Source organism: Lichenostomus cassidix, chromosome 1 (genome assembly GCF_008360975.1).
Source record: "Lichenostomus cassidix isolate B80296 chromosome 1, HeHo_3.0, whole genome shotgun sequence".
Taxonomy (NCBI): Eukaryota; Metazoa; Chordata; class Aves; order Passeriformes; family Meliphagidae; genus Lichenostomus; species Lichenostomus cassidix.
The window spans coordinates 50,760,314-50,786,013 of NC_139479.1; the positions used below are offsets into that span (position 1 = coordinate 50,760,314).

Consider the following 25,700-nt stretch of genomic DNA (forward strand, 5'->3'; position numbering starts at 1 on the left):
CATTCAATAATATCATTTTTTCATAGATGGCTCTTTTTTATTTTTTTAAATTTAAAACAAAGAATTCAATTTTGCCGTGAAGCTTGCAAGAGTAATCATATTAAAAAAATAGCTAAAGCAGCAGTGTTGGTTTTTAGCAGACATTAGACAGAATTTATTTATTAAGAGTGGGTAATTCTTTTCAATTGCTAATGTAAATAAGTATATCAAAACAAAACAAGATTAGGCATCAAGCTGAAGGAAAGTGTGTTTGTGCATAATAGTTCTGAGAAACTGTTTAAGGACAGATTATTCATGAGAAAACACTCATTTTGTAAATCTACAAAAATTAGCTAGTCCAAGATTAGTTTGTTAAATTTGGGTTATTTATTTTCAGAGGTTACTTAATCTATTATATTGGTTCTGCATTGACTGTAAGTTTTAGTAAACAGATACTTATTTTTCATTTGTGTTACTGATTCTAATTTGCAGCCTTGTGGCTGTTTCAGATAAATTGTTTTTGAGCTATGCCAGAAGTGACTGGAAATCTACTAGAAATTTTATCATTTTAATATCTGAACAACTTTGTAATCTTTAATGGATTTACTCTTCACATCAGGAAATACTCCTGTGATGCAGAACAAAGCAATTATCTTTATATCATAGAGGGGTTAAGGAGCTTGATCATGGATATATCGGAAATCTGTGGTATATCAGAGACTGAACCTAGTTCTTACAAGAGCTAAATTTTTTTATTCTGCCCTTCATGTGTTGCTCTCCCTTTTATATGTTCCTTCATGCTTTCTCATTGTACAGAAATACAGAGAACTAGATGGAATTTACCAACTTGAACATCAGTGACAGGATTTATGTCCCAAAACTCCATGCTAACAGAACACATGTAGCACATCATCTGTGCTTGCTCTGCACTTGCTCAGACTAATGGCTAACCTCTGTGAATATCAGGGTAATGACAAAGTGCACCTGGTCTGGGTCTTTTCAAGTATTTTCTTTGTTAGACAAAGCTTTGAAAATACAACAACACATTCTGCCAAGTCTTACTTGACTATCACTTGATTTTATATGAATACTACTCACATACCAAGTTGACCCTATATATTCATCTTTTGTAAAAAACACCTGACATAAATTCTAGTTTCTGGGACTCCTCCATAAATATAACCAGTTTGGTTAAAATACCTTGCATAAAGACATTTCAAAGGTTTGAAGCTACAGTAATGGGAAATGGGTTATTTAATTAGTGTAGGTTCTGCCAGCTTCCTAACCCAAAGTTACATTGAACTTTTTTCTTCAGCTTCCTTGTGTACAGACAGGCTCAATACCAGCTATACTTTTACTCATACAAGTGAAGATAAGCCAGTATGAGCTTTCTGTGCTTCAGGAGCTGAAAGCATGTATGCATTAATATACTATCCTTCCAATGTTTCAGTCAAATCCACAAAGAAGATGTAACATTTAATTAAACCTGAGCCCTGAAGTGCAAATCTGTCCACAAGTATGTTATGGCAGCAGCAACCTTTTATGTGAAAAAAGTAATTTAATGTGTTTCTTCCAAGAGGTTAACTGATCTTATGCCAGCAATGGGGCAATAGTGTTCATTAAATAATTTGATGTGATCATCCCATCCTATGTTCCCTAAAATGGGATTGAAATTACTGTCCCATTCACGACAAGGTTAAAAAAAAATTATTGAAGGAATATAAGTAAATGATGTCATTACCCTTAAAACTTACACAAATATTGAGGTGAGATGATAACTAGGAGATGTTAGTGACTGTGCTGGTAAATGTCTTTGATTTATGTGGGAAGTTATATATGTTCATGAACCTGTATTCTGACCACATTATGGATTCAGGCACCATTCCTGATCTCAGGTCTTGCAGTCAGACTCACCTGCAAATCCAGGCTTTTCAGACCCGAGGGGTTGCAGTGAATTCATCTTGTAAGCATTGCATGAGGGTCTTTTTGACTGTGGACTACACTATAAGGATGCTTATTTGGAAGTATCACTCCAATTTGAAGCATTTTGATAAGGAGTAATGCACAAGGTGAAGGGTAAGGCAAAACCTTTCAAGTACTGTGTTTCTACTTGTTAAAAGAGAAGAGCCAGTGAAGGAATTAGAAGAGAGTGACAATTCAAAGAAGCAGAGTGGGAAAATATTTTTGCCATACAAATTTGTTTATACAACTAAGACAGAAACTTTACTAGGTGAGATATGAGGAGAAACATCATGTGAATTTATAGCTAGAAAGAGGGATAGGAGAAAGAGGGGCAGAGACTTTTTATGAGAATAAATTTATACACTGTGTTGTAATGAAGAGTCAGAAGTTACAAACAAACAGGATACCTTGATTTTGAACTTTACTGACAGACAAGATTAAAAGAGTAGTTCATAGTGACTAAGAGTAGTAGTGGGGAGGATGAGGAGGAATCTGAAGGGGTGAATGATTAACAGCTCTGTTTTCTCAAACTAAGATTGTCAGAGCAGCGACACATTCACACAGAGGATCAGAAAAGCAGACTGAGGTTTTATGTCAGACAGAAGGGAACAGACCTGGAGTACAAAGGGCTCTGTCAATTGTCAACATGGATATGATGACTGAATTTCAGTTTATGGATTAGACTACTCAGATACAAAATATGGAGAGAGAGAGACAATGAGAGGAAGATTGAAGCCCTCAGAAATTAAAACAGAAAGTTGAGGAAGAAGCAAAAAATGTCAAACTGAGAAGGAAGTTAGCAATATGGAGGGAGGATAAGAAGATGCTAAAAAAGGGAGAACAATATTTGAATGCCAAAAGCTTTTTAGGAAATGCTGGTCTAAGAAAGTCTAGCAGATAGGGTATAAGGTGCTAGTTCTAATATTTGTTTATATAGAAATCATTAACACAGACACATTTAATAAAAGTTTGCAGAAAATCAGCTGACTAGCAGCAGAACCGATGGCCAAGGAAGAAGGCACTTCCCAGCATTTTGCAGGAATAGTGATCATTCATCCATATATTTGACACATATTTAGAAAATTAGGAATATGGACGTATTATATCCATGTTGTTAAGCAATAGGTGGCTAGAGGAAGGTTTCATAGATTTTAGCTTTTTCTTTTATCAATAATGTCCTTTAGGACATTAGGATTTTTATATGAAATTATTACAGTGTGAGTTTTAGAAATTTTATTGGGTAATTTTGCTAAATCTCTGGGGTAGTTGCGCCTAAGGATTTTGTTAATTGTGGTAATCAGCTTTCAAAAAATGTTAATACATGGCCACATTTTCTCTCCTTGTATTTAAAGAGAAAAATTTCTTATTTCTGTCAGATGCTACAGATTTGCCACCTAACTGAAATAAGAACTAAATTATATCAAGTCATTGCACTTTAATATCTGATTACAGATAAAAGGTATGTGGACAGCAAAACTTTTAAGGGAGGTGCCTTCAGCTGGAGCTTGGTAAGCAGCTGGAAGGTGTATCACCTGCAGGGGAGAGAAAAGTTTAATATTTTAAAGGGGCCACATAGTCTTCCATTACCTTTAATCCTGCAACAAGCTAAGAAATATAGAATGTAAGTGAACAGATGTTCTTAACAGCCTTCTAGCAGCCTGTTTTTGCAAAGAGTGCCAGCTAGTGATTTTCACTGCTTGTAGGAAACCTGCTTTGTATTGGTGTAAGTGTTAAGGAGAGTGACTGAAAATCCATCTCTATGTACTTTGTGAAATGCATGTATGTATATTCCTGTTATGGAAAAAGAAAATTATATTATTGGATTTTGAGAGGATATTGTAACTCTTTTGCTAGAGCAGTCTCTTACTAAAGGAGCTTAAGCTGCAGAATAAACACATTATACTTTGGGTATTGCATGTAATAAAATATGATTTAAATGAAAGATATTGAAATAAAAGTTTCAGTTTAGGAACTTGAGTGTATTGTTGTGAAAAGCCTAGTCAGTTATATTTATAGCTTCATCTTTTCACAGGATGAAGCATGGAGATTCCTTGTGCTTTATGCAAGTACAGTAGGTTTTAGATAACAGGATCAGGTCCATAATTTGCCTTTCTTAAAGTCTGCAATAAAAAATAAAAATAAATGCCACCACCATACAAACTACAAAGGTGAAAAAAATGCTGTATCTTGCATTTTCCTACCTCCTGTGGCTAGGGACAGAATGCAGACATGCCACAATAATGTTTTTTATTTCTACTGTTCAAACCATATTAATGAGAACATCATTTTGGAGAACTAATTATTTCTATTTGTCTTGTGTCACACTTTCTAATTCCCCTATATTAGCACAGCCAAAGCAAATTAATTGCTTTTCCAGCAGTTGAACCTTGTCCAAGAATGAGCTCACATTCCCTTCCAGTTTTGCAGTTTCTAGGAGTGCATTGTGTCAAAAATTTCTCTTGATACTAAACATAGCCCAGAGAATATCTTTGCAGATTTCTGTTGCTGCTCACTTGATGAAATTTATAAGTTTAAGTGACCCACTAGGAAAGATAAAGTTCTTAGCTGCAAGATTATACATCAAAACAGTTAAAGTGAAATTAAAATTAAATGAATGAATCTCACTGAAGCAAAAAAAGCAGTAATTAATGGTTCCCTTAATTGTCTTCATAAAATATTTGCATGGGTCTAATTTGCATAATTTGCATGTATTAATTAATCTTTCAAAGGAATTTTGTGCTGAGAGAAGCCAAAAAATCTCTTTGTTTTATTTAACATCTAATGAAATATTTATCTTCGTTAATGAACTTCTCATCTTCATTAAAATAAAAATTGCACAAGTTTGTATGTTTTAAATGTTTTTATAATTGAAGTATACAAAAAAAAAATCTCTTCAGACCTACAGTATCAGAAAAACAAACATATTATTGCACATTCTGTGTCATTTTGAGTACAGCAACATTTAAAATTGGAGAAACCCTATTCCCTCTACTGGAAGTTTTCACGGGCTTTTAAATTATTTCAATTTTATCTTAATTGATGATTTTTTTTTATTATTTTACAAATAGGGATGACAAGATAAACATTTTGGTATTTTTTTATTATTGCCAACCTGTGATACATAACAACTTTTTTAGGACAGATATCATGCACAGAAAAAGAGACTAGCATTATAGATTGGAATTTAAAATACTGCAGGAGTTTGAACATGATAAGTTTATACTCTATGAGACAGTTGAGGAAAAAAAAAAAGAGTTTGTGAGTTACTGCCTGGCATTTAATGATTGAACCTGGAGTAAGACTGATGAATGTAAGTTACAAAGGATGGTCCTGGCAGAGCACCCAGATAAATGACAGGCTGTGGTGATGAGCAACTTTGAGGCAGTATCCAAAATAGACAGACATCCAGAATGAGAATATGCAGTGCAAAAAAAAAAAAAAAAAACAAACCCAAAACCACAAATATTGAAGTTTTGTGCAAAATTTTAATATAGAACTGCGAGATTAAAATAAATTAAGACCTATTTCTGTAAAAAAAACCAGGTATAAGAAGACAATGATTGGGTGTTTTGGGACAAAGGTGAAGGGTATTACTTAAAAGAGGACCACCTAAAATCCCAAAATAATCTATCAGTGACTTAATATTTCTGGAAATAGTGTCTGTGGACAAAGAAGAGAAAGTCTGGTTAAAATAGTTTCTATACAGAGTGTTAACATTGTGCATAGTAAGACAGTGGAAGTGGAGTTTCATTTATTTCAAGGATGAGTACAATATCATTGGAATAATGAAAATATACTTGAAATAAGGAAATGACTGGGGATTTAGAATACAAGAAATTATATTTGCACAGTGAAACAGCACAATGGGATTTTTACTCATTTTCAATATGCCTGCATTTGCTTAAATCCTTGAACAAGGAGTTTATAAACACATTAATGTGTTTGCATTAATTTTAGACATGCAATACTTGAGAAAGCAACCCTGCAGAGGTCGAAAAGTAGTTGCTCTTTAAGAGTGCTTTAGAATTTAATAAACGGGATGTTTAAGATATCAAGATTGTATACAGAGTCATATATTCTTTACTACATTATTCTATAATTTTTTCAACTGATAAGATATAGTGGGACTTTGCTGATACCATAATGGCAGTATAGATATTGCTCTGTGTTATGAGGGTGTGGAATAGCTGCTGAGGCAATGTAATTATCTATAAAATACCCAAACAATATCAGTGGGAGGGATATGTTCCACTTCACACATTTGTGGGGTAGATGTCTTTATCTGAGCTGTTTGGCTGGACTCCTATTAAAGTCAATGAAGAGTAATAGACACATCTCTCCCTTTGAAGTAAATGAATCACAACTTCCAAGTTTCTTCAATGATTATAAAGGGAGTCTGCTAAACCAGCTCAAATGCAGCTACGTGCAGTGCAGGTGTCTGAAGTAAATGTGATGAATCTCATATGTTGTGTATTTTCCTTTTTGCTTGCCTCAGAATTCCAGCATCACTTGTGACAGTAATCACACTGTGAGCAGCTGCATTTCAGTCACTTCTTGTAACTACTGATGTTAGAAATGGGTAATTTTGCATCAGTTCTGGAAAAATATCCAAGCCTGACAATCCGTTTTCTGTTTCATATACATCTGTACAGTTTTGAAAGTTGCATAAAGCATGACCCTCACACTTAGAAAAGAGAGCTTGAATTCTTCAGTATTAATGAAGCTTTGCAGCAATGATTTCATTTGGGTGTTGCCACAGAAGGCACAAGGCATGAAACAAGAGTCAGAGAAGTGTTCTGAAAACTCTGAAATAAGAACAAAAGCAGACATAAATTGAGAGATCGAAAAAGATGTAGGTGAAGTACCACAGAACTGTAGAAAGGAAAATAGTATTGTATTACTCATACAGTTGCATTATATTACTGTAGCTTTATTACTATATCGTTACTGATTTGTAATGGACAACTAGTACATGTTTTGCCTTTTAAATATGGTTATGCTTGTGAGCAAGACATGGTCTGGAATTAACCTGATACAGCACAGAAATCTTCAGCGTAGACATCAGTGTCTGTGCTTGTCAGCCTTGACCCTCACTAGAGAGACTGGAAAGAAATGTCTAAAGTAGGGTTCATCCCGTTAAAAATAATAGTTAGAGTACCCCAGGATAGACTACTGCAAACAAATTCAGTAAGCTCAGTCATATTCCAGAAAAGCTGATTTCAGTTTCTGGAGGTTAGAGAGTAATTGTTTTATTGTTGATGAAATTTGTCATATATGGAATTTTTTTCCCATACAATAAATCCATTTTATAGCAAGGGTTGTAATTATACTCCAAGGTTGTCTAATTGCAAAGGATTGATGTAGCATTTGTCACAGTCACAAGAAGTATAAGCTAAGGAGTCACTGTTTTGCCCATTTTACATTTTTCAGCAAGGAATTGAGTGGATAATATTGATTTCACAATTAAAATGGTACCATTTGTTGGGGTTGCTTGTATGCTTTATATCTGATGTTTTGCTCTTGAATGGCAAAGGAATAGTTCATTTTGCATGCTTCAGTGTATTTTTAACCAATGCCTTAAGCCAAAACCAAATTTTTATGCATAAAGAAATGATATCTACTGTTTTCTTGAAGGCAGCACTGATGCTTTGGTGTCACACAAGGGTGTTGTGAAACTTAATTAATATTTGTAAAGTATTCTGGATCTTGGATGAAAGGCACAGTAGAAGTTCAGTTATGTTATTAACTTCTGCTTTTATATTTTCTTTGGTGATGGATCAGAGTCCTGAGCACTAAAAAGTGGCAGAGGCGATGCAAGATACAGCAATTTACAACTATTATCAACTAATTGTAGTTAGTTTCAAATCTTGTACAGGGAAATAGGTGGGAAAATATTTTGTGGGCTTTAGCAAACTAATACTTGATAGCCTAAATTGTGTGTTAAGGTAGCTTACCTGAATTATAAGAAAAATTTAATAGGCTGACTTTCCTCAATTAATCTGCATTAGATCCAAAATGCTGAGTGACAGCATTTTGGTGTAGTACAGGACAGTCTCTCTTTTATAATCCTAAACTAACTGTAGGGTCAGAAATCCTTTTAAGGAGAACGAGTTCAGTATTCACTTAAAAGATTCAAGAGGCAAAAAGCAGTTAGACTTAAAATGTAAATAAAACTGTACAGGGAGATTTTATCTGAGAGGCAACCCTTTGTGCAGTGTTAAGAGTTAAGAAGGCAATCATCTTCCTAAAATATCACTCTGACTTAATTGCTCTATTTTGTCAGTTGAAGACAAAGAAAAAGTGAAAAAAATATAACCTTGCCATCAATAAAGCTATATTAACTTTAACTAGCTGAAGGTCTGATGGTTTGATTTAAAAGTGGCCAAAGATTTTAGGTTTTGTCCTTTCTCTCTTTGGCAGTAATATTAAAAAAAGAGGCATTTTTGTATCCTTCAGAAACAGGAAATATTTAGAGTACTTTAAGATTAAAAAAATTTAAATATGTCTGTAATACTCATATAAATTACATCTTGTAAACCAGAAAAGCAGGCAATTACTATGTTAAGTATACATTAATTCTAAAAATAATGTTTTTTCACAGTAGTTATTTTTATATTGATATGACTAAGAATAAAATAAAAGAATTTGGTCTTTCTGTAATTCAAGCATTTGGCTTTTCCGTGGATTTGGTGTGGAATTTGACCCATCTCTATCAGTATCTCAAGTTCCTGTAAAATTTGAAAAAATCAGCTAAGTAAAGGAAGTATAAAGGAAGTGAAACTAAAATTAACACATTTGGAAGGAATACTTAGCCAGCATCATGTTCTATCTAAGCTAAAATTTGCTGTCAGCATATATCTATAATAAGTATTCTTCTAGTGAACTGCCAGCTGGCTTGTAAAGAGGAAAATATATTCTGTAGAATAGACTGCTAGCTTTAAGAAGAAATATTTTGCTTTTGCTCATTGTAGGGTTCCGTAACACCTGAAGGACATCCTGGGAGACAGCAGCATATATAATGATAATGTGATGTCATTTTGTTTTTCCTAGTTGAGAAACACAAAGTGTGTACCAGTAATGGTAAAAACATTTTTTCTATTATATTCTTGTCAGCCTTATTTTTTAAAAGTGATGCAGCCTCTAATAGCTTAGGAAAAGCAGCAATAGTGTAATAGTGTGTTTTGTCATGGATGTTAGAAAGGATGGATCGCAACTTGCTACAGCTGGCCTTGGAAACAAAGTGCTATGAAGGCAGTACCAAAAAATTTACAGTGCTGCTTTATGTGCATGAAATTAGAATATGGATTGTTGAAAATATACAATGCTGTATTAGATAATTCAAGTTTTGACTTGTTTATTTAGTCTCTGTGTTGATTCTGCAGATTTTGCCTGTGACAAACTGTCGGTGCAACCCTTGCATTAAAATACATGTATTTTTCATGATATTGTTTCATGCTGCAATATGCTGGCTACAACTCCTTTCAAGTAATCAGGCTATATTGAATACAAACATAAAATAAAAAGCAGCAATAATTTGCTTTCGTTTTTAGCTTTATACTCTGACTCAAAGATATACACTCTTAGCCATTGGAGAGAGAACAGTATCTTTGCACATTGATGAATTGGACATAAAATACCATGGTTGGATCAGACTCCTTGGCTTCACTGGAAATACTGGAAGCATCATAAAAGTAGTACACTGACTGGAGGATCAGTTCCATTTTCAACCTTGCCATCAAATTTGTTATGACAATCACAGTCACTTTCGCTGCAGTAACTATGCCATCCGATGCAATCTGGTTCCCAATGCTAAAATATTGAAAGGCTAAAACACTATTAAAACATACAAATATCAGTTCTATTTCAGTTCCAAATGGGCAATAGTTCCAGAGCTTGATCTTAAACATTCAGTGCACAGAAGAATACTCATTTTATAAGGTTTCCCTCTAGGTTTTTTCATATTCTTGCAAAATCGTTGACTCTCTGAGATTTTCCAGCTAAAATTAACTTTATAGCCAACTGTATTTTACCAGGCCAAATATTCAGGATATACTCAGGTCTTGCCTCTCTTTGTACTAAAATAGCATAGCATTAATGATAGTACTAGCTGGGCTTTAAAATCTGCATTTGCGGGCTCTCTTATCACAAATATATCCGTAAAGACCATTTAAATGAATCCATCATCCTGGGAGACTACTCCAGAGCTGAGTTCCTGCTATAGAGCTGGTTTATGTCTCTTATTTAATGTATATACAAGGAATGATCAGTTGCTGTTCTGTGATAAGCAAATCAGTCAATTTTATTTCCCAGCTGGGGACTCTCCTCTTTATACTGGTAGCCTGTTCTGAAAATACTCCAGTCTAAGTTCACCTGGAGCATGGGTAACCAGCATCTTAAACGCTGTTTTAGGGAATGTCCTGCAAGTGACTTGTACAATGCCAGTAGTGTTGCTATTGACAAAGTGTAAGTGGAAAGGTGGGGGAGATGGGGAGAGGGGGGAAGAGTAAAAGCAACCAGGAAGTAACATTTTTCATTTCCTCTGTCTTGAGAAAATCACACTTTGAAGCAAGAAAATTTTACACTTCAGATATTTTGCACAGCTCATTGCTTCTGACACCAAGGTGGTCACTTGATCCCAAAGTCACTGGTTAGGACTGCTCTGTGGTTTAATTTAGCCATTCTCTTTACTCTTGCTTACTTCTTGATGATGGACCACAGTGTTAAGTTCTCTCTGGGAAAGCATGCTGCTTCCATATGGTCTGGGATTTCTGTAGTGGGGTGCATCCAGGACACAGTCTGTCATGACATGCTGTTTTTTCTGAGGAATCTCTACTGGCAAAGACACAGAGTGGTGCCAAATTCAAACCACCTGGCCCTAAGGCTAATTGAGTTTTTCCTGGGAGGGTAGAATAATCATTTTGAAGTACCTATCTGAAATTATATTACCACTGAGAGGGAATGGGGAAGATTGGCTTGTCACTGCAGTACTTAAATGCATCTATGAAGATGTATTCAAGATGGAAGTTTACAGTTATTTAGGGAAACTAGTATGAACTCTGAATTGAAAAGCAACCTACCTGGGCCAGCATTAGCACTTGTTGCAGAAGCAGAGTTCCCTCGTAATCTAAAATGCTGATATTTTTCATTCTGGATAAGAACAAAAGCATTTTCCTTAAGTACTGCTTCACAGCTAACTACTGGGTTTAGACCCCATATAGATGTTCCAGCTTGAAGTCTTCCTCACATTTAACATGAGCTGATTTTATTTTCAGTTTTGTAGTTGTGCCTCTCATGCTAAGCCCTGGGAACTCCATTAAGGTCTGTGTCTATTTCTGTGTGCTGGAAGGATTGTATGTGACATCAGTTCATAGCTCATTTCCTAGGATATGACTTCTGGTTTGGTTTCTGTTGCCTTGACTCTTGTTCTGGAGCTGAATGGCACTGCTTGGTGCCATTGTGTTCCATAAACTTGCTTTCAACACAAAATACCTAAAAGCAGCAATGTTATATTACATATGTTTTGACATCCCATGCATCCTTAATAGGTTTTCCATAAGCTTGCTGCCATGGAATCTATCTATTTTACAGCCTCATTCCTTCCTGTTCTGCATGTGACTATTTCTCCATGTTTTGCATTGGGCTGTTACTCTGTTTTAGCACACAGATGAGAACAAGGGTGGTTGTGTATTAAAGTGGAGTACTAATGTCATACTGATGTTAAAAAAGGATTCCAGAATTATGTATGCAGGCTAATATAGCTTTCTTTAAGTGGCCTCTATTTTCCAGTAAACTTTGCAGCAGTTCAAATGGTATCTCAGTTACATATTCTTGTATTAATTGCAGTGTTAAATCTGAAAACAACAAAACACCAGTCTGCCTTTTAGTTACTTGGGTAACATGAAATTCAAATTACTTGTCCAGAAAAAAAGCAGTTTTTGGAGAAGGGTGAGGCAGGTTTGTGATTCTGTGAATCAGAAGAGGTTCTCTGCATAGGAGTAGGTATGAGATCTAAGTCTTGTGTTTTAAAAAGCAATGGGGGTAAAGCTCCAGAAAAGGTACCTTAGAAAATCTTGTCTTTATAAATTATTTGTATGTGTTGAAAGAAATTAACATCACACTATCTGTTGAGGAAGAGTACTAGCTATAGTCACAACTATTCCTAGCAGAAAAGTTATGACCCGTGTTACTTTTTCAGCCTTGCATAGAAAACCTTTATTAATTCACATTTTGTTGTGGGACCTATAGTTGTACGCACATGTATCCTGCCTATTGTATCAGCTTCTAGTTAAGTGATGGAAAGGATTTGTGTGCATGTTTCTGTTCTGCATTTATATGGAGGGTAGTTTTAAAGAAGTGTGGACTTATATGTACTTTTGCATAGATATTTTCTGTAATTCAGCCCAGAAGCAAAAGCTGCTGAAAGCTCCAACAAACGCTGATCTACAGTATTTTGTTCCAATTTCATTTTATGACCACTTTTTCTCTCCAGAAAAGGAAAGTAATTATTTTTAAGCCTTTTTGAAGCTTAACTGTATGATTGATATCTTGTATGTAAGATTACTTTGATGATGATGTTTAGTGTAAAAAAGTGGTCATTTGAGCAAAGCACTAAAAAAGGAGGCAAAATGGAGAGAAGTGAAAGAAGATTAATCAGACGAAAGAGATGAGCAGTAAATTCTGTTTCCATCTAGACTTTAAAAAAAAACCAAAACCAAACAAACAAAGGAAAAAAAGATATCAGGCAGAAACCACGTTCCAATATTCAACTATTTTTCAATTTTATGCTATCAGATCCAAGGTTGCTTGCTGATACTAAAAAAAAAGTTATGTTCCTGGAAATCCAGTAGCAAATAACGCACACCTTTTTGTAGAACTTAAAACTGTTTAATGCAGGACAGATTGTTCAGCACCAAAATTATCCACACTGATACAAACAGCACTGAACACAATGAGCTGTGGAAGCTCACAAGCTGATTGTATTTAGCTGTGACTTCATCCTTTAATAACTTTTCCACATGATTCTTCTGTTGAAAAGGTTTTGTTCTGTTTTGTGTCTCTGTTGTTGTTTTTTATCACTATTAATTTTTTTTTACCAACATGAAGTGACACAGTACAATGCCTTAGTGACTCAGATTCAGTGTTTGTAAGTAATCAGTTTCTGTTGTCTGTTTTTGGATATGGCTTCTTCTGTTTGTATAAATAGAAGAAGGGTTGCTAAGTTTGTAAGGCAACAAGAAAAGACAGTGTGGGGTTTTTTTTTCAAATCTATTTCTTTCAAACAATTTCTCGCCTTGCTAGTTCAGTTTCTTCAGTCCTCAAAATGGCCAGTTTTATGCATTCTAGATGATCTTTAAATAATAGAAGGTGACATATTCAGGTACTCCACTGCTTTGTTAGTTTACTAAAAACCAGATTGCTGACCTTTAGCTTCCTCCCACAGTAACATGAGAGCATTGGAAACATATATTGATGATTAAAACACGTAAAATTATGGAGAGAAGATAGTTCAATATTTAAAATAACTGTGAATAAAAGGTGTTTAGATGCTCTTTTTTACACATCCATGGTTTAGTTTTATGTCTTCAATTAGAATTAAAATCTCCTACGTATAAATTGCAATTTTTAAAAGAAACACATGGATATCTCAGTTTCCTGAATATTTGCACGGAGTATTAACACAAATATATTTGTACATGAATGTTAAGTAGAGAAATGAAAGGTGTATGATTAATAACAATATGCAAATTTGAAACTAATTTATTGGTGTTACACAAAGGGCAAACTGGGATAGTGTTTGGCCAAATATGTTTACATACTTCATATTTGCATGTATTTAATGAACATGCAGTGTGAAATCACCCATCTTTGCATAAAAACTAGATAAGCACTTTTTTTGAAGAATAAATTGCTTGAATTTCAAAGCCTCAATGGTTGAGTTTGCATCTTAACCATTGAGGCTTTGTACCATTGTATGCTGGTGTCACTTTGCTAGGGAAGATGGCTGTGGATCCATCCATGTTCCCTAATACATGATCTACTTGTGCTGCCAGTAACAATGCCAGCTCAGTATATATTCCTCTGTCCTTCCTTTTTGGTGTTGAGTTGTAAAATGTCAGCGTTCTGATTAGTCCTAGACACTGGGAGGGGTCTTTTCCCTTCACAACATACTGGTTTTTACTTTATTAGGAGAATTATGAAAAGTTATGTTCAGTTGATTTCATGGCTCAATTTTACAAATGCTGGGCTTTTTGTCTCACACTCTGCAAACTGAAAAAGAGTCAAGCTCATCATAAATGATTTTCCCATGATTAAAAAGTTAGACTCCCATTTTTATCTTCCATCTTCGGTGGAAAATAAATCCTCTTATGTCTCAATTTGGAATGAAATATATGAAGAGTATACAAAAATATATTTTCTCCTTAATTAGTTGTTTCCTTTAAGTTTTTCAAAGAAGGGTTACAACTTGACTAAGATCCCTTCCATCTGTCACAATATGTTTGCTTTTATTTTGACTTCCCGTTGCTGTCTTATCAATTATCACATGAATCATTACCATTTGTTTACCATCCCTTTCTTTTGTTTTGTTTCTCTTCCTCCAAATGATTAAAACACCAAATTGAATGAAAGGTTAGAAGTACACTGTGATTCACATTTGCCCCATCTTATTAAAACAAATAAACCAACCAGTTATATAAATTAAATGTGCTTGAGCTATGGCATGCAGATGCTTTTATCAGCTCTGGGCTGAAGAGGTTGTGTGCATTCGGGCATGCACGTACAACTGTTCTTTGGAAGGGACAAACCTCATTAAGATTACAGGTGCCTGGAAATAACTTCTGAGAAAATAGCTACCATTTTCAATAAAGCCACTTCCTAAGAGGAAATGCAATTTATTATGTTACTTAGCACAAGTGAGCAGCTTTGCTTTTATTTAGATATCACTAGACCCATTTAAGGTCACAAATATTTTATTTATTTTAAACTGAAGTTAGCAGTTTTTAATGGTTGGGGGGTCTGACAACAGTATACTTAATTTCAGTATGAAGTTTCTGCTGTCTTTAGGAGCACATGGGCTAGTCCTGGGGATTTTGTGTTGCAACATGTGATTTTGGAAGAGGGCTCTAAACTCTGATCAGCTCAGTCACCAGCCATAGAGATGGGGTTAAAATGGACTTTTGAACTTATGAGTGAAGAACCTTTAATTTCCATTAAATATGTATCCATGTGTGTTTTTTGTTTGCTGCCATTGTTTGGTTTTTTTAGCTATTTTTGCTAATATAGTCCTTAGAGGTCTCAACTAACACTACTATTATCTTCCTAAGGATAAGAAAAATGACTGAGAAACTATCAGTACATTAAATCTCTGTTTTCTAAAAAGAGAAGGGAAAGGAACAGAAATTTTGAAAGAGAGAACAGAAAAAAGGGAAAAAAAAAGGCAAAATCACAGAAAATTTCAGAGTCATAGTTGGGAATAAGATTCCTGTCTTCACTTGTTCACTTCTTATTAACAAGAGAGATTAACCTTGTTCTTTGAAAGTACAAAGAGATTAATAGATACACTATTCAAATACCCTTAAGACCCATTTTGAGTGAAAATTGGCTTCTATCACTGGTCTGTGCATATTTGACAAAAATATGTTAACTGAAGTTAGGAATAATTCTAGTGACTAAAACTGTGGCTGCTTTGATGTAAGGGTTCTTGGATCATGGGCTGGGATTTACTAGTCTACAGCTCACAAATTACAGTTTATTAATACATTGATAAAAATTATTCAAACCTTGACATCCTAACTTTCCAAGGCTCATGCTGAGATTTCATATCTTGTCATTTGTTTTTTGAGTAACCTGGTCTAGTGAAAGGAATCCCTACCCATGGCAGAACAGTGGTAATTGGTGATCTTTAAGGTCCCTTCCAACCCAAACCATTCTATGATTCTGTGATTTTCCTTCTCACAAAATATTTTGTCATTTTATTCTGTTCTTAACCTGGACTCTGAGGGTTTCTTTCTTACCAGGTCTCTGTGTTAGGCTAGCGTAGCTTTCTGTCTGTTTGGTCACTTGTTTGGTTGTTTTCAACTCCTAACTATAGAAAACACTATCCTTTTCGTAAGGAGAGTTTTCCTCAGCAGGCTTTTGTAAGATTGCAAGTGACTGAATTCAAACATGGCACCACACTTTGGACATTGTTTTGCATATTTCCGTAAACCAAAGACTGCACTATTATAGTAATGATTATCACTGTTATAACATTTGTTTTAAAGCAGCTTTGAGGATACAAACTAGAATAGGATTTTTTGCCTGGCAAACAACCCCACTATGACTTGCACTGAGTGGCAGAAATAAATACACTACGATCTAATGCATTACTTATTCAGTTTGCAACTGAAGACAAAACTTAACATTTCATTATACATTTTTATCAGTTTAAAAGGTTGCATATTAATAGTAATAATATTTGAGTGGGTTTGTATTTTTACCTCTGAAAATCTTGGGCCCATAGAGATACTTAGTGCAAGCTGCCCACAGAAAATGATGTGAATGACTCCCCAGATGACATCTCTGTGGGAATGCATTTTGAGGCATATGATTTGTTTCAACATTGCAAACTTTTATGTCAGTTCCATTTGTTTGTTTTTTATAACATTTGTGACCTTTTAAGTATTTGGACACGTTCATTCAAAATCCTCAAAATGAATCTTAATTAAAAAGAGTTGATCTAAAAAAATACTCCCTCACTCTGGGTAGAATTTCTGTCATATCAATCCACAGACAAAAACAAATGATGTTTAGGAGTAGTGGCATTTTCAGTTTGAGTTACTAGCATGAGCTTGTGTGATCTTGCTGAACACTGCCATTTGCAAAAGAGCAATTAAAACAGATGACAATCTGCTAATCACACACAGTTCTATTTAGAAATTTAGCAGTATTTTCCCAGTTTCTGTTTTTGCTTGACTTCCTAAGAGTAAAAGTAAGTTTTATGTATTTATATTGTTTATAACAGTATGTAAATTTGGGAAACTTCACCACAGATCAACAGTTTTCAGTAGGCTAAAAATATACCCCAGTGTTGTAAATATCCTTAGTGAAAGCTCTGAGTGTTTGTGTAGTATATGTTTGTATGCATATGTTTGTGTTACTAAAATATTCCATATTTGTTTTACATAAAAGTGTTTTTATGCTGATTGACAAATTCTGCATTTGTTAAAAGAAGAAAGTAATGAAACAGGCCTATGTAGCTGTTAAATTAAAGCTGATTGGAAGGCAGAAGGCACAGGCATGCTCAGGATTTAGGATTTAGAAGTAGTGTAATTTTCACTTACAAAGGATGAGCTGGCTCGATTTGCTGATCACTCTCATGATTTGTAGGTTTTGTCTGTGATTTTAACCTTGAAATCATTATAGGCCTGACAGTGGTGATACTCCACTTGTATTCAGCTAGGAGCTCTGGCTACACCTAGAGGCGAAGTGATTCTGGTGGCTTTGACAACAACACTGAGAAGTTCCTGTCATTTTGGAAGAACCTCAGAACATTAAGAATACAGGGAGAAATGGGTAGGAGCAAGGTAGCAGGATTCACCAATTGAAAGAGACAGCAGTCAAATACAGGGATTGTATTTGGTTACCACTTTGTGTTGAGAGGTTATCATTCCTCTGCAGAGCTGTGAGTTTTTCTTAGCAAAGTTTGAAGTCTTTGAATTTCTTAAGTGCACTGCTATTCTCCTGTTGCTCATTCTTCATGAGTGGCTACATGAACTTCTCAGTGATGGTGCTATAACCACTTCCCTGGGGAGCCTGTTCTAGTGCTCAAGCACCCTTGGGGTGAAGAACCTTTTTCTGATATCCAACCTAAGCCTCCCCTGACTTGGCTTTATGCTGTTTACTCAAGTCCTGTCCATGAGAGGGAAGAGATCAGCTCCTGCCTCTCCACTTTCCCTTGCAAAGAAATTGAAGAACTGCAATGTGGTCTCTCCTCAGTCTTCTCCAGGCTGAACAAACCAAATGACCTCAACTGCTCCTCATATGGCTTCCCCTCCAGACCCTTCACCATCTTCATTCCTCTCCTTTGGATGCTCTCTAATAGTTTAATGTCTTTTTTATATTGTGGCACCCAAAACTAACCCCAGCACTGGAGGTGAGGCTGCCCCAGTGCAGAGCAGAACAGGACAATCCCCTCCTTTGCCCAGCTGGCAATGCTGTGCCTGATGTCCCCCAGGACATGCTTGGCCCTCCTGGCTGCCAGGGCACTGCTGACTCACATTAAACTTGCCATCAAAGAGGACCCCAAGGTCTCTTTCTGCAGCACTGCTCTCCAGCCTATCATTCTCTATCTATGCACACAAGCAGGATTTCTCCATTCCAGGTTCTTAATTCGGCACTTGGCCTTGTTAAGCTTCATGCAGTTGGTGATTTCCCATCTCTCTCATTTGTCGAGGTCTCTCTGCCCTCAAGGGATTCAACAGCTCCTCCCAATTTAGTGTCATTGGCAAACTTAGTATTCCTTCGAGTCCAGTGTCCAAGCCATTAATGAAGATGTTGAAGAGAACTTATATATATATATAAATAAGTATCCTCTTACATTGTAAGGAAAGTGCTTTGTAGAGCTGCCCATTCCTATTCTTATTCATTGTCTGTGGATACAGAATACAGAATCTGATAGTGCCTTCCTTTAAAAGTGAAAAACCTCCTATTGATTTCACTGCCAGGTTGGATCCTTAAGCAGTGTAAAATACAGCTGACTTTTGAAAGTGTACTGCTGTTCATCCTTTCTTGGCTGCTGCAAGGATTCCGCTTCTTGCAGCTGTATTTTAAAATGAGAATATGTTTTAATACATATTTTATTTTAAAAGGTAAATGGAGACCTAGTATAGTAAAATAAGTTACTGGCTGAAGGTTATCAGAATGTTTAGGTATGGGAATTATGCACAGCACTCATTAGCAAATATACATTCAGGATAGCCAAAGTGCTGGTATGTATGCAGAGTAATACTCCTACAGAGGTATCCAGACAGCTTTAGTGCTGTAAATGTTTATTGTGTTTATTCAATATGTTCAGGAGAACTAAAAGGAAATGTAGCCAGTAGTAGCACTAGCTATCCTGTACCTGATGGAGGTTTTCTGTGGAGATGGTGTTCCAGGCCTTCAGTTTTACCAAGCTCCATTTCAGAGGTTCCTTCTTTCCCTCCTGAATTCCCATAAGCATTTTGGTTGTTCTTCATGCATCAAATAATAATAAAAATGTTGTTAAGTTCAGGCCTTACTCAATTCCTTTTTATTTTTCTTCAGTGTAAAAAAAGACCATAAAGTGCAAAAAAAGACCATAAAGAGCTAAGAGAATGGAAATGGTTCTGAGTGGAAGCACTTTTATATGGTGGGAAAGTTATCATCTACTCTGTCAAAAAAAAAAAAAAAAAAAAGAAAAAGCCAGGAACACAAAAAAGTAGGGAATGGGGGTAGAAAACCATAAAGATGAGAAGAAAGTAGAAAGAGGGCATATGCCCCAAAGCCCGCAAAAGAAAACCAGTGGCGGAATAGGAAAATGAAAGGGACAGTAGATAAGAATCACTGCAGACGAGTAAGTCTACAATCTCCTAATTTCCCCAACAGTTCTGATAGAACTGGAAAGGGTTGTGCAGAAGGTTTTATGCTGTGTGTGGTGTACTTTTGTCTGCTTTCAAGTTAAACTTTTCTTCCTCTCAACAATTACAGCAAGCTCCTGGACGTGATGCCACATGTTTCTGTGATAACCAAGCATTTCAAACATTTCATTTACACAGGTTTATCTCAAACAATTTTTTCCCTGTATATCTAATTTTTCCTGAATATATTATATATATTATAGTAATTTTACAGCCTGAGTTGAAATAAAAAGGTTAGACTAAGAAAGCTAAAATGGAATCAAAAACTTCTGAAATATTAGAGATATTCACTGAATTTACTTAGATCTAAATAGGAAGCTCATGCAGACTTTAAGAGCTGAGAATGCCGCTTGTACTTGCAAATGCTTATACTCTGAAATATAAGTAGTGTTTCATAATTATGTACTGAGGAGGATTATTAGGCTTCAGAATGTGCTTTATTGACATGGGAACAACACTTTCTGTACTGCAGGTCAGAAAACCAAGAAGTTTTTCTATCTGTTTTCCATTAAAAAAAAAGAAATTATATTACTATGAAAATAGGCGTATGTAAGATGTTCATGTCCTGAGTGAAGAAAAAATTGCTTTGTACTTACAAATTAGGTGAAAATATGTTATGGCACTATGTTCTCTTCAAATTTTTCTAGATCAACAGTTACTGGCTAGGTGAGCTTATTGTTTTTTGTGTTCCCTCACATATCTCACTTAAATATATGCTCCTCACTTGGGTGGAAAAAATGTTGTGAGAAACGTGCTTACATCTTTAACATAGTAATTGTTCAGTTAATCTCATTAATGGGGGAAGGAGGCTATACTTCACTGATACCGATTAAATATCCTATACTGGCTTCTATATAAATAGCTACAAATGTGCACAATGGTTACATTACATGGTATATTTAACAACACAGCTAAATCAGAAAGTATGAGCTATGCCTTTAGTGATGGGAGTACTAACGATTGCATGCAAGAAGATTTTTTTGCTCTGCAACCATGAAGGAAATAATTGCTGTTCAGCACTATTCAGTTACGTTTGCATATCAGTAAAAACACATGCACAGAGGCTCCACCTACATTCCTAGTGCCCTAGCACTGATATGAGTCCAGCATACATTAAAGCTTCAGAAGTTGTTACAGTTTTCACAACTTGCAAAATGCGTGTAGTTTTCAACTGAGTTAATTTGACCACTTCAGAAGAAATTGCAAAGGTGACATTCAGATTTTATGATTTTCTTTTATTTTACACAAAAAGTACCATAGGTGACATTTTACAGATTTATTGCATGACTGCTTCCGCTGAGGTTTAAATCTTGTGGAGTTTTTCCTCTTTTTGATTCATTGCAGATATAAATATATAAAGCAAATGTTTCTCTTTCATGTTTTAGATGGAAGACTTTATTTGAAAACTACTGTCATGTATTGAATTTTTCCTGCTGAAAATACGTGTGCTACGGTAAAGAACGTTGCAGTAAGACATTGGCTCATAAGGAGTTCTGTGGAAACAAAACGTTTTCAAACCAACTTCCTCAACTTCATTTATCAATGTTCTTCAAAAATTTAAAGAATTCTGCAAGAGTGTCCTCATTTGGTTATCTCCTGTGGCTCAACTTGGAGATCTAGAGAATGTTTGTAAATGTACAGTAGCACTGTTCTCACAGCGAAAATCTGTATCTCTGCGCCGGACTATTGTATCCAAAATTACAGGCGGTCAGAACAAGGCTGAGTATTCCCTTTTTCAAGGAATGCAGACTCTCTCTTCCTCTGATGATTCTATATTTGAGCACATCCAATGATCCTTCCAGCGGTGTCCAAGTACACTTACAGACTGTTATACCATACCGAAACCAGCAAGACAGCTCAGAAATGAACTTGTAGAGGGCATAAAAGGATTCTTATTTAAAAAAAAAAGGAAAAAAAAAAGGTAAAAGAAGAAAAAATTGATACATTCAGTTTTCAAACTATGATCGTGGGTTTTCTTCTAAAGACATTTTTCCATATGCTTTCCAAGAGACCAACACATATATGTTAGACTACATTAAGTGAAATGGAATTTTGTGTAAGTGAAAAGAAATGCTGAATGTAAACAAACTGTTTTACTGTTCACAAAGTCTCCTTTCCTAAAATAAAATTTAAAAAAATAAAAAAGAATAATAATTTCTCATTGTAAACTGGCAGGGGTTTATGAAATAAAAGACTTTGCTTCTTATCAAAATGTTGGTCACATGTACAGTATATAACACAAATCACACAAGGAAGGTATTATGTATGCAGTAGAAATCTAGAGTTTAGGAAATGAAACTTTTAGATAATATTGTTTTGTCACCCTGTTGGTCAGAAAGACACCTTTCTAGTTTTAACGCATGCAGGCATGTAAATATTTGTCCTGGAGTCACAGTATTACTGAATGAGATCTTAAGCATCTGGTAACAAGTCAGAATTCTGTATCAGCTACTTTTATTTGTATATTGAGCCCTGGTTAGTGCCCTGACTAGTGCACTTCTAAGAATGGACTGTGGCTGAGCAGCAAGTCAAAATGCCAGAAATATTTTTATATGTTGATGTCATATTACGTCAATGTTGCTAAAAAAAAGAAAACCTAACAAACACTTGATGTATCAGTCCAATTCCACGTAGAACTGAGTGATACAGTTGAAGTCTATTGTCCCTCCCACCTTGTCTTAGGGATGGATGGTTATGTGTTACTTTCACTGTCTTTATGAAAGCTACAATATGTGTTTTCACCTTTGTGCTGATAACTGGAAGTAAGCCGCAAAACACTGCTTATTACATTACTAAAAATTATGTTCTTTGCTTTGCATACTTTTGGGTTACCCCTTTAAAGACTGATTTTGTGAATCAGTGCTGTTACTGTAAGTTTTGTGATTATGCTTTCTTCATCTAATGTTTTATGCATATAAAATATTATTTATTACATGGAAACATATCAAAACCTTAAATGTCTAAGATACCTAACTTAAAGCAAATATTTCTTTAAAAGTAGTTCTGATTGGATATTAATATTATTTTGTCAAAAAAAATTCTAATGTTTTGTAAACTCTAGCACTGAGCTTCTATAGTTTGTAGGTCTTCCTTGCAATACTGGTACACATTTATTTTGTGCAGTTCATATTTACTCCACCACAATCCTTTTTTAACAGTAGAAATATGTATATACAAGTTCACATCACAGTAGTTTTTTTAAAGAAATATTGAGCAATATTTTTCATTAAATATTGTTGTCTAATACTTTGTAGTGATGTTATTTTCTAACCATGATTCTTTCATGATTTTCATAGTTGCTTAACACATATGGGATTCTGTACTCCAGTTTTTTCATATGCAGTCTTTAAAGGGTTAACAGCTGTAAAGTTGGATGGACTTGTGGCAAGCTTTTGAATCATTCATATCTGAAAGAGAATTAAAAGCCTACAACTGAAATATGTACTAGCATTTACCATTGCTCTGCTCCTTGCATAGAGTCACCTGTAAGTAGGTTTAGTAGTTTTACAGTATATTCTTTCAAGACCTTTGGGAATGCCTCAGTGTTTGGCTTGGTACATAAACAGAAGTGTTAAGGATTAAAGGGGAACCAATTTATGAGCTGGATGTTTAGAAAGAATCTTGCTAAAAATAGTGTAAATATTGCAGAACATGAGATGTTACCATAAGTTGAAATTTTTTGCCCCTCTTTAGTTTTACAGGTTTTGGGTTGGTATTTTGGTTTTGGTTTTTGATTTGGATTTTTTTTTTTTTGGCATAGATTATGAAGAAAAGTTGTGCTCATGTTATTGTTTATACACTTTTGTAATCTTAAAGTTATTAATGTCTAGTTGTTCTATATTATAACCACATTTGCGCTCTATGCAAGCCCTTGGAACAGAACATACTCATCTTCATGTAGGACCTATGAAAATTGTCTATTTTTATCTATATATTTAAAGTTTTCTAAAAATGAAAAAAGGTTATTACGAATTTTGTTGTACAAAATCTGTACAAAAATCTGTTTTTACATCATAATGCAAGAATTGGAAATTTTTCTATGGTAGCCTAGTTATTTGAGCCTGGTTTCAATGTGAGAACCACGTTTACTGTTATTGTATTTAATTTTCTTTTCTTTTCAACAATCTGCTAATAAAACTGTCTGAAATCTCCCTGTGACTTTATTTACAGTTCATCTTTATTAAATTTTCTGAAATGTATAACATCAGAGGAATATTTACTTTCTAATGGGAGGCATCTAAAAACAACATAAGTCAGCTCTTTGTAATGTGAGGAGAACAATGCTGAATGATTTTATTTAACATGCAACTGCTTCTATCTCTAATATGAATTACTGTGGTGAAAAACATCATAAAAGCATACTCTGTGGTTATTGTTTAACAAGCATATTTTCCATTTTTTTTCTTGCCAGCTAAGCAAACTGCCCCCATCTACATGATTTATTTATGTACATTTCTCAGTTTATGAAGCTGTTATTTGTACCTTTTTCCTTTATATTGTGATATTCCCATGATTCTTATTTCACAAAGCTTTGTGCTGAATAATGTAAAGTGAACACATTGATGGAACAAAACAATATTATTCCTCTAACTACAAAAATGCAGGGGTAATCCTGTTGGTTTTGTCTCAGATCTCCTTCACTTGATAAAATGTGTTTGGAAACACATTTTTTTAACAAACTGCAAGTATTTAAACAGGCATTTGGGGAAAGAAATAGTTCTGCCTTAGCATGTCTTTAGGTGGCCTTGTGAGGAAAAAAAAAGGGTGCTTTTTTCTGAGGTGAAGATGGTTATTTAAGAACAAATCTGTAACTGAGTTGGTTTTGCTTACAGAAAGTTCAGAAGTCAGAAGGGTATGACTGATTTTGAGTATTCTCCCTTATTGTCCTGCCTTGCTGGGCCTTGGCTTCCCTTCCCATTCCTTCCCTTCCCTTCCTTTCTGAACCATACCTACATGAGCTTTGCTGCTTTCATTAGGGAGCAGCCCTGCTAGGGACAGCAGAGGAGATTGGCTCTCTCAGATATGCCCATTCCACTATCCCTGCATGGCCTGGGGACTGCAAGCATGAGGCTGACAGGCTTCCTGGGTTCCAGCAGGTTGTTGTTGCTGGCTGGTTGATTAGGATTTTGGTTATCTGTATATAGGGCAATCACAATCTCCTTCAGCCTGCATTAAAATGTCCTGCATGTCTGAATTAGTGAGGATCCCAGCTACACTATAGCCAGCTCCCCTGCTAGAAACTCTGGCACAGCTAAAGCAGGGTAAAAAGTGAACTCATTAATCTCAGTCCGATTCATGCTGAAACCCAAATTATCTCTACAGTTACAGACTAGCAACCTACCTCTGTGTGTTTAAGCATCCCAGGCAATAGTCTCTTTCAGTGGAAAGGAACTATACTCTCATAACTTCATTCTACCTCCATTAATAAATAGTTGCTTCATCTGAGCAAGGTACCTGGCATTTAAGAGGGCTGAGGCTGGATGAGCTGATAGCTAGTCAGATGTTGGTATTCCTTGTGACTTAAATAAAAGAACCTGTCAAAGCTCAGATCAAAATCAAGGAAAGGTTGCCCTAAACATATCTTGCCTGTAACTTAGTAGTAGGTTATGGGCAGATCCTGAAGAAATTCAGAGTCAGCACCTGGATGTCTAAAGTTTTAGGAAAATCCTGTAAGAACTGACAGACTAAAATGAGATTTTTTTTTTTTTTTTTTTTTTGTATTTTTGCAATGGAAAGAGATTTAAGGTTGGGTTTTGATCTGAAAGGTAAACCACTTATTTGTTGAAGGTTCTATAAATTCTTGAAAATTGCTTCATTTGTTATGTGCTTACATGTTATTTGACACAAGACCGCAATAAACAAAGACTGAGGCCAAGATTTTCAAGCGTGACTGCTGATTACAGATACTTCCAATATTGCTGGCCAAACTTCAGACATTTTCAATGCCTTTCATAAAATAAAATATCCTAGATCAAGAGTTCCGTGAGACTTATTTCTTCAGTAGCTGCTAACTCATCCATAGGATACTGAGGAATGTATTAGTGTGCCTTTGCCGAGCAGGAGCTCACCCTGATCAATGATGATGGTTCCACCATCAGCAGTATCACACCATTTCAAGCTACA

The 25,700-nt window shown here is 35.3% G+C and overlaps 1 protein-coding gene across 7 annotated transcripts in view; it reads left to right on the forward strand.

The window, feature by feature from the left end:
- The window catches only part of DACH1 (dachshund family transcription factor 1), a 348,123-nt gene extending 324,395 nt beyond the window's left edge, over window positions 1-23,728 (forward strand). For all 7 annotated transcript variants that reach the window (XM_085058499.1, XM_085058517.1, XM_085058508.1 and 4 more), the window contains one exon: window positions 20,963-23,728. In XM_085058499.1, coding sequence (XP_084914625.1) covers window positions 20,963-21,000 — 38 coding nt within the window. In that variant the 3' untranslated portion in view covers window positions 21,001-23,728. The remainder of the gene's footprint in view (window positions 1-20,962) is intronic.
- The last annotated feature ends 1,972 nt before the right edge of the window (window positions 23,729-25,700 follow it).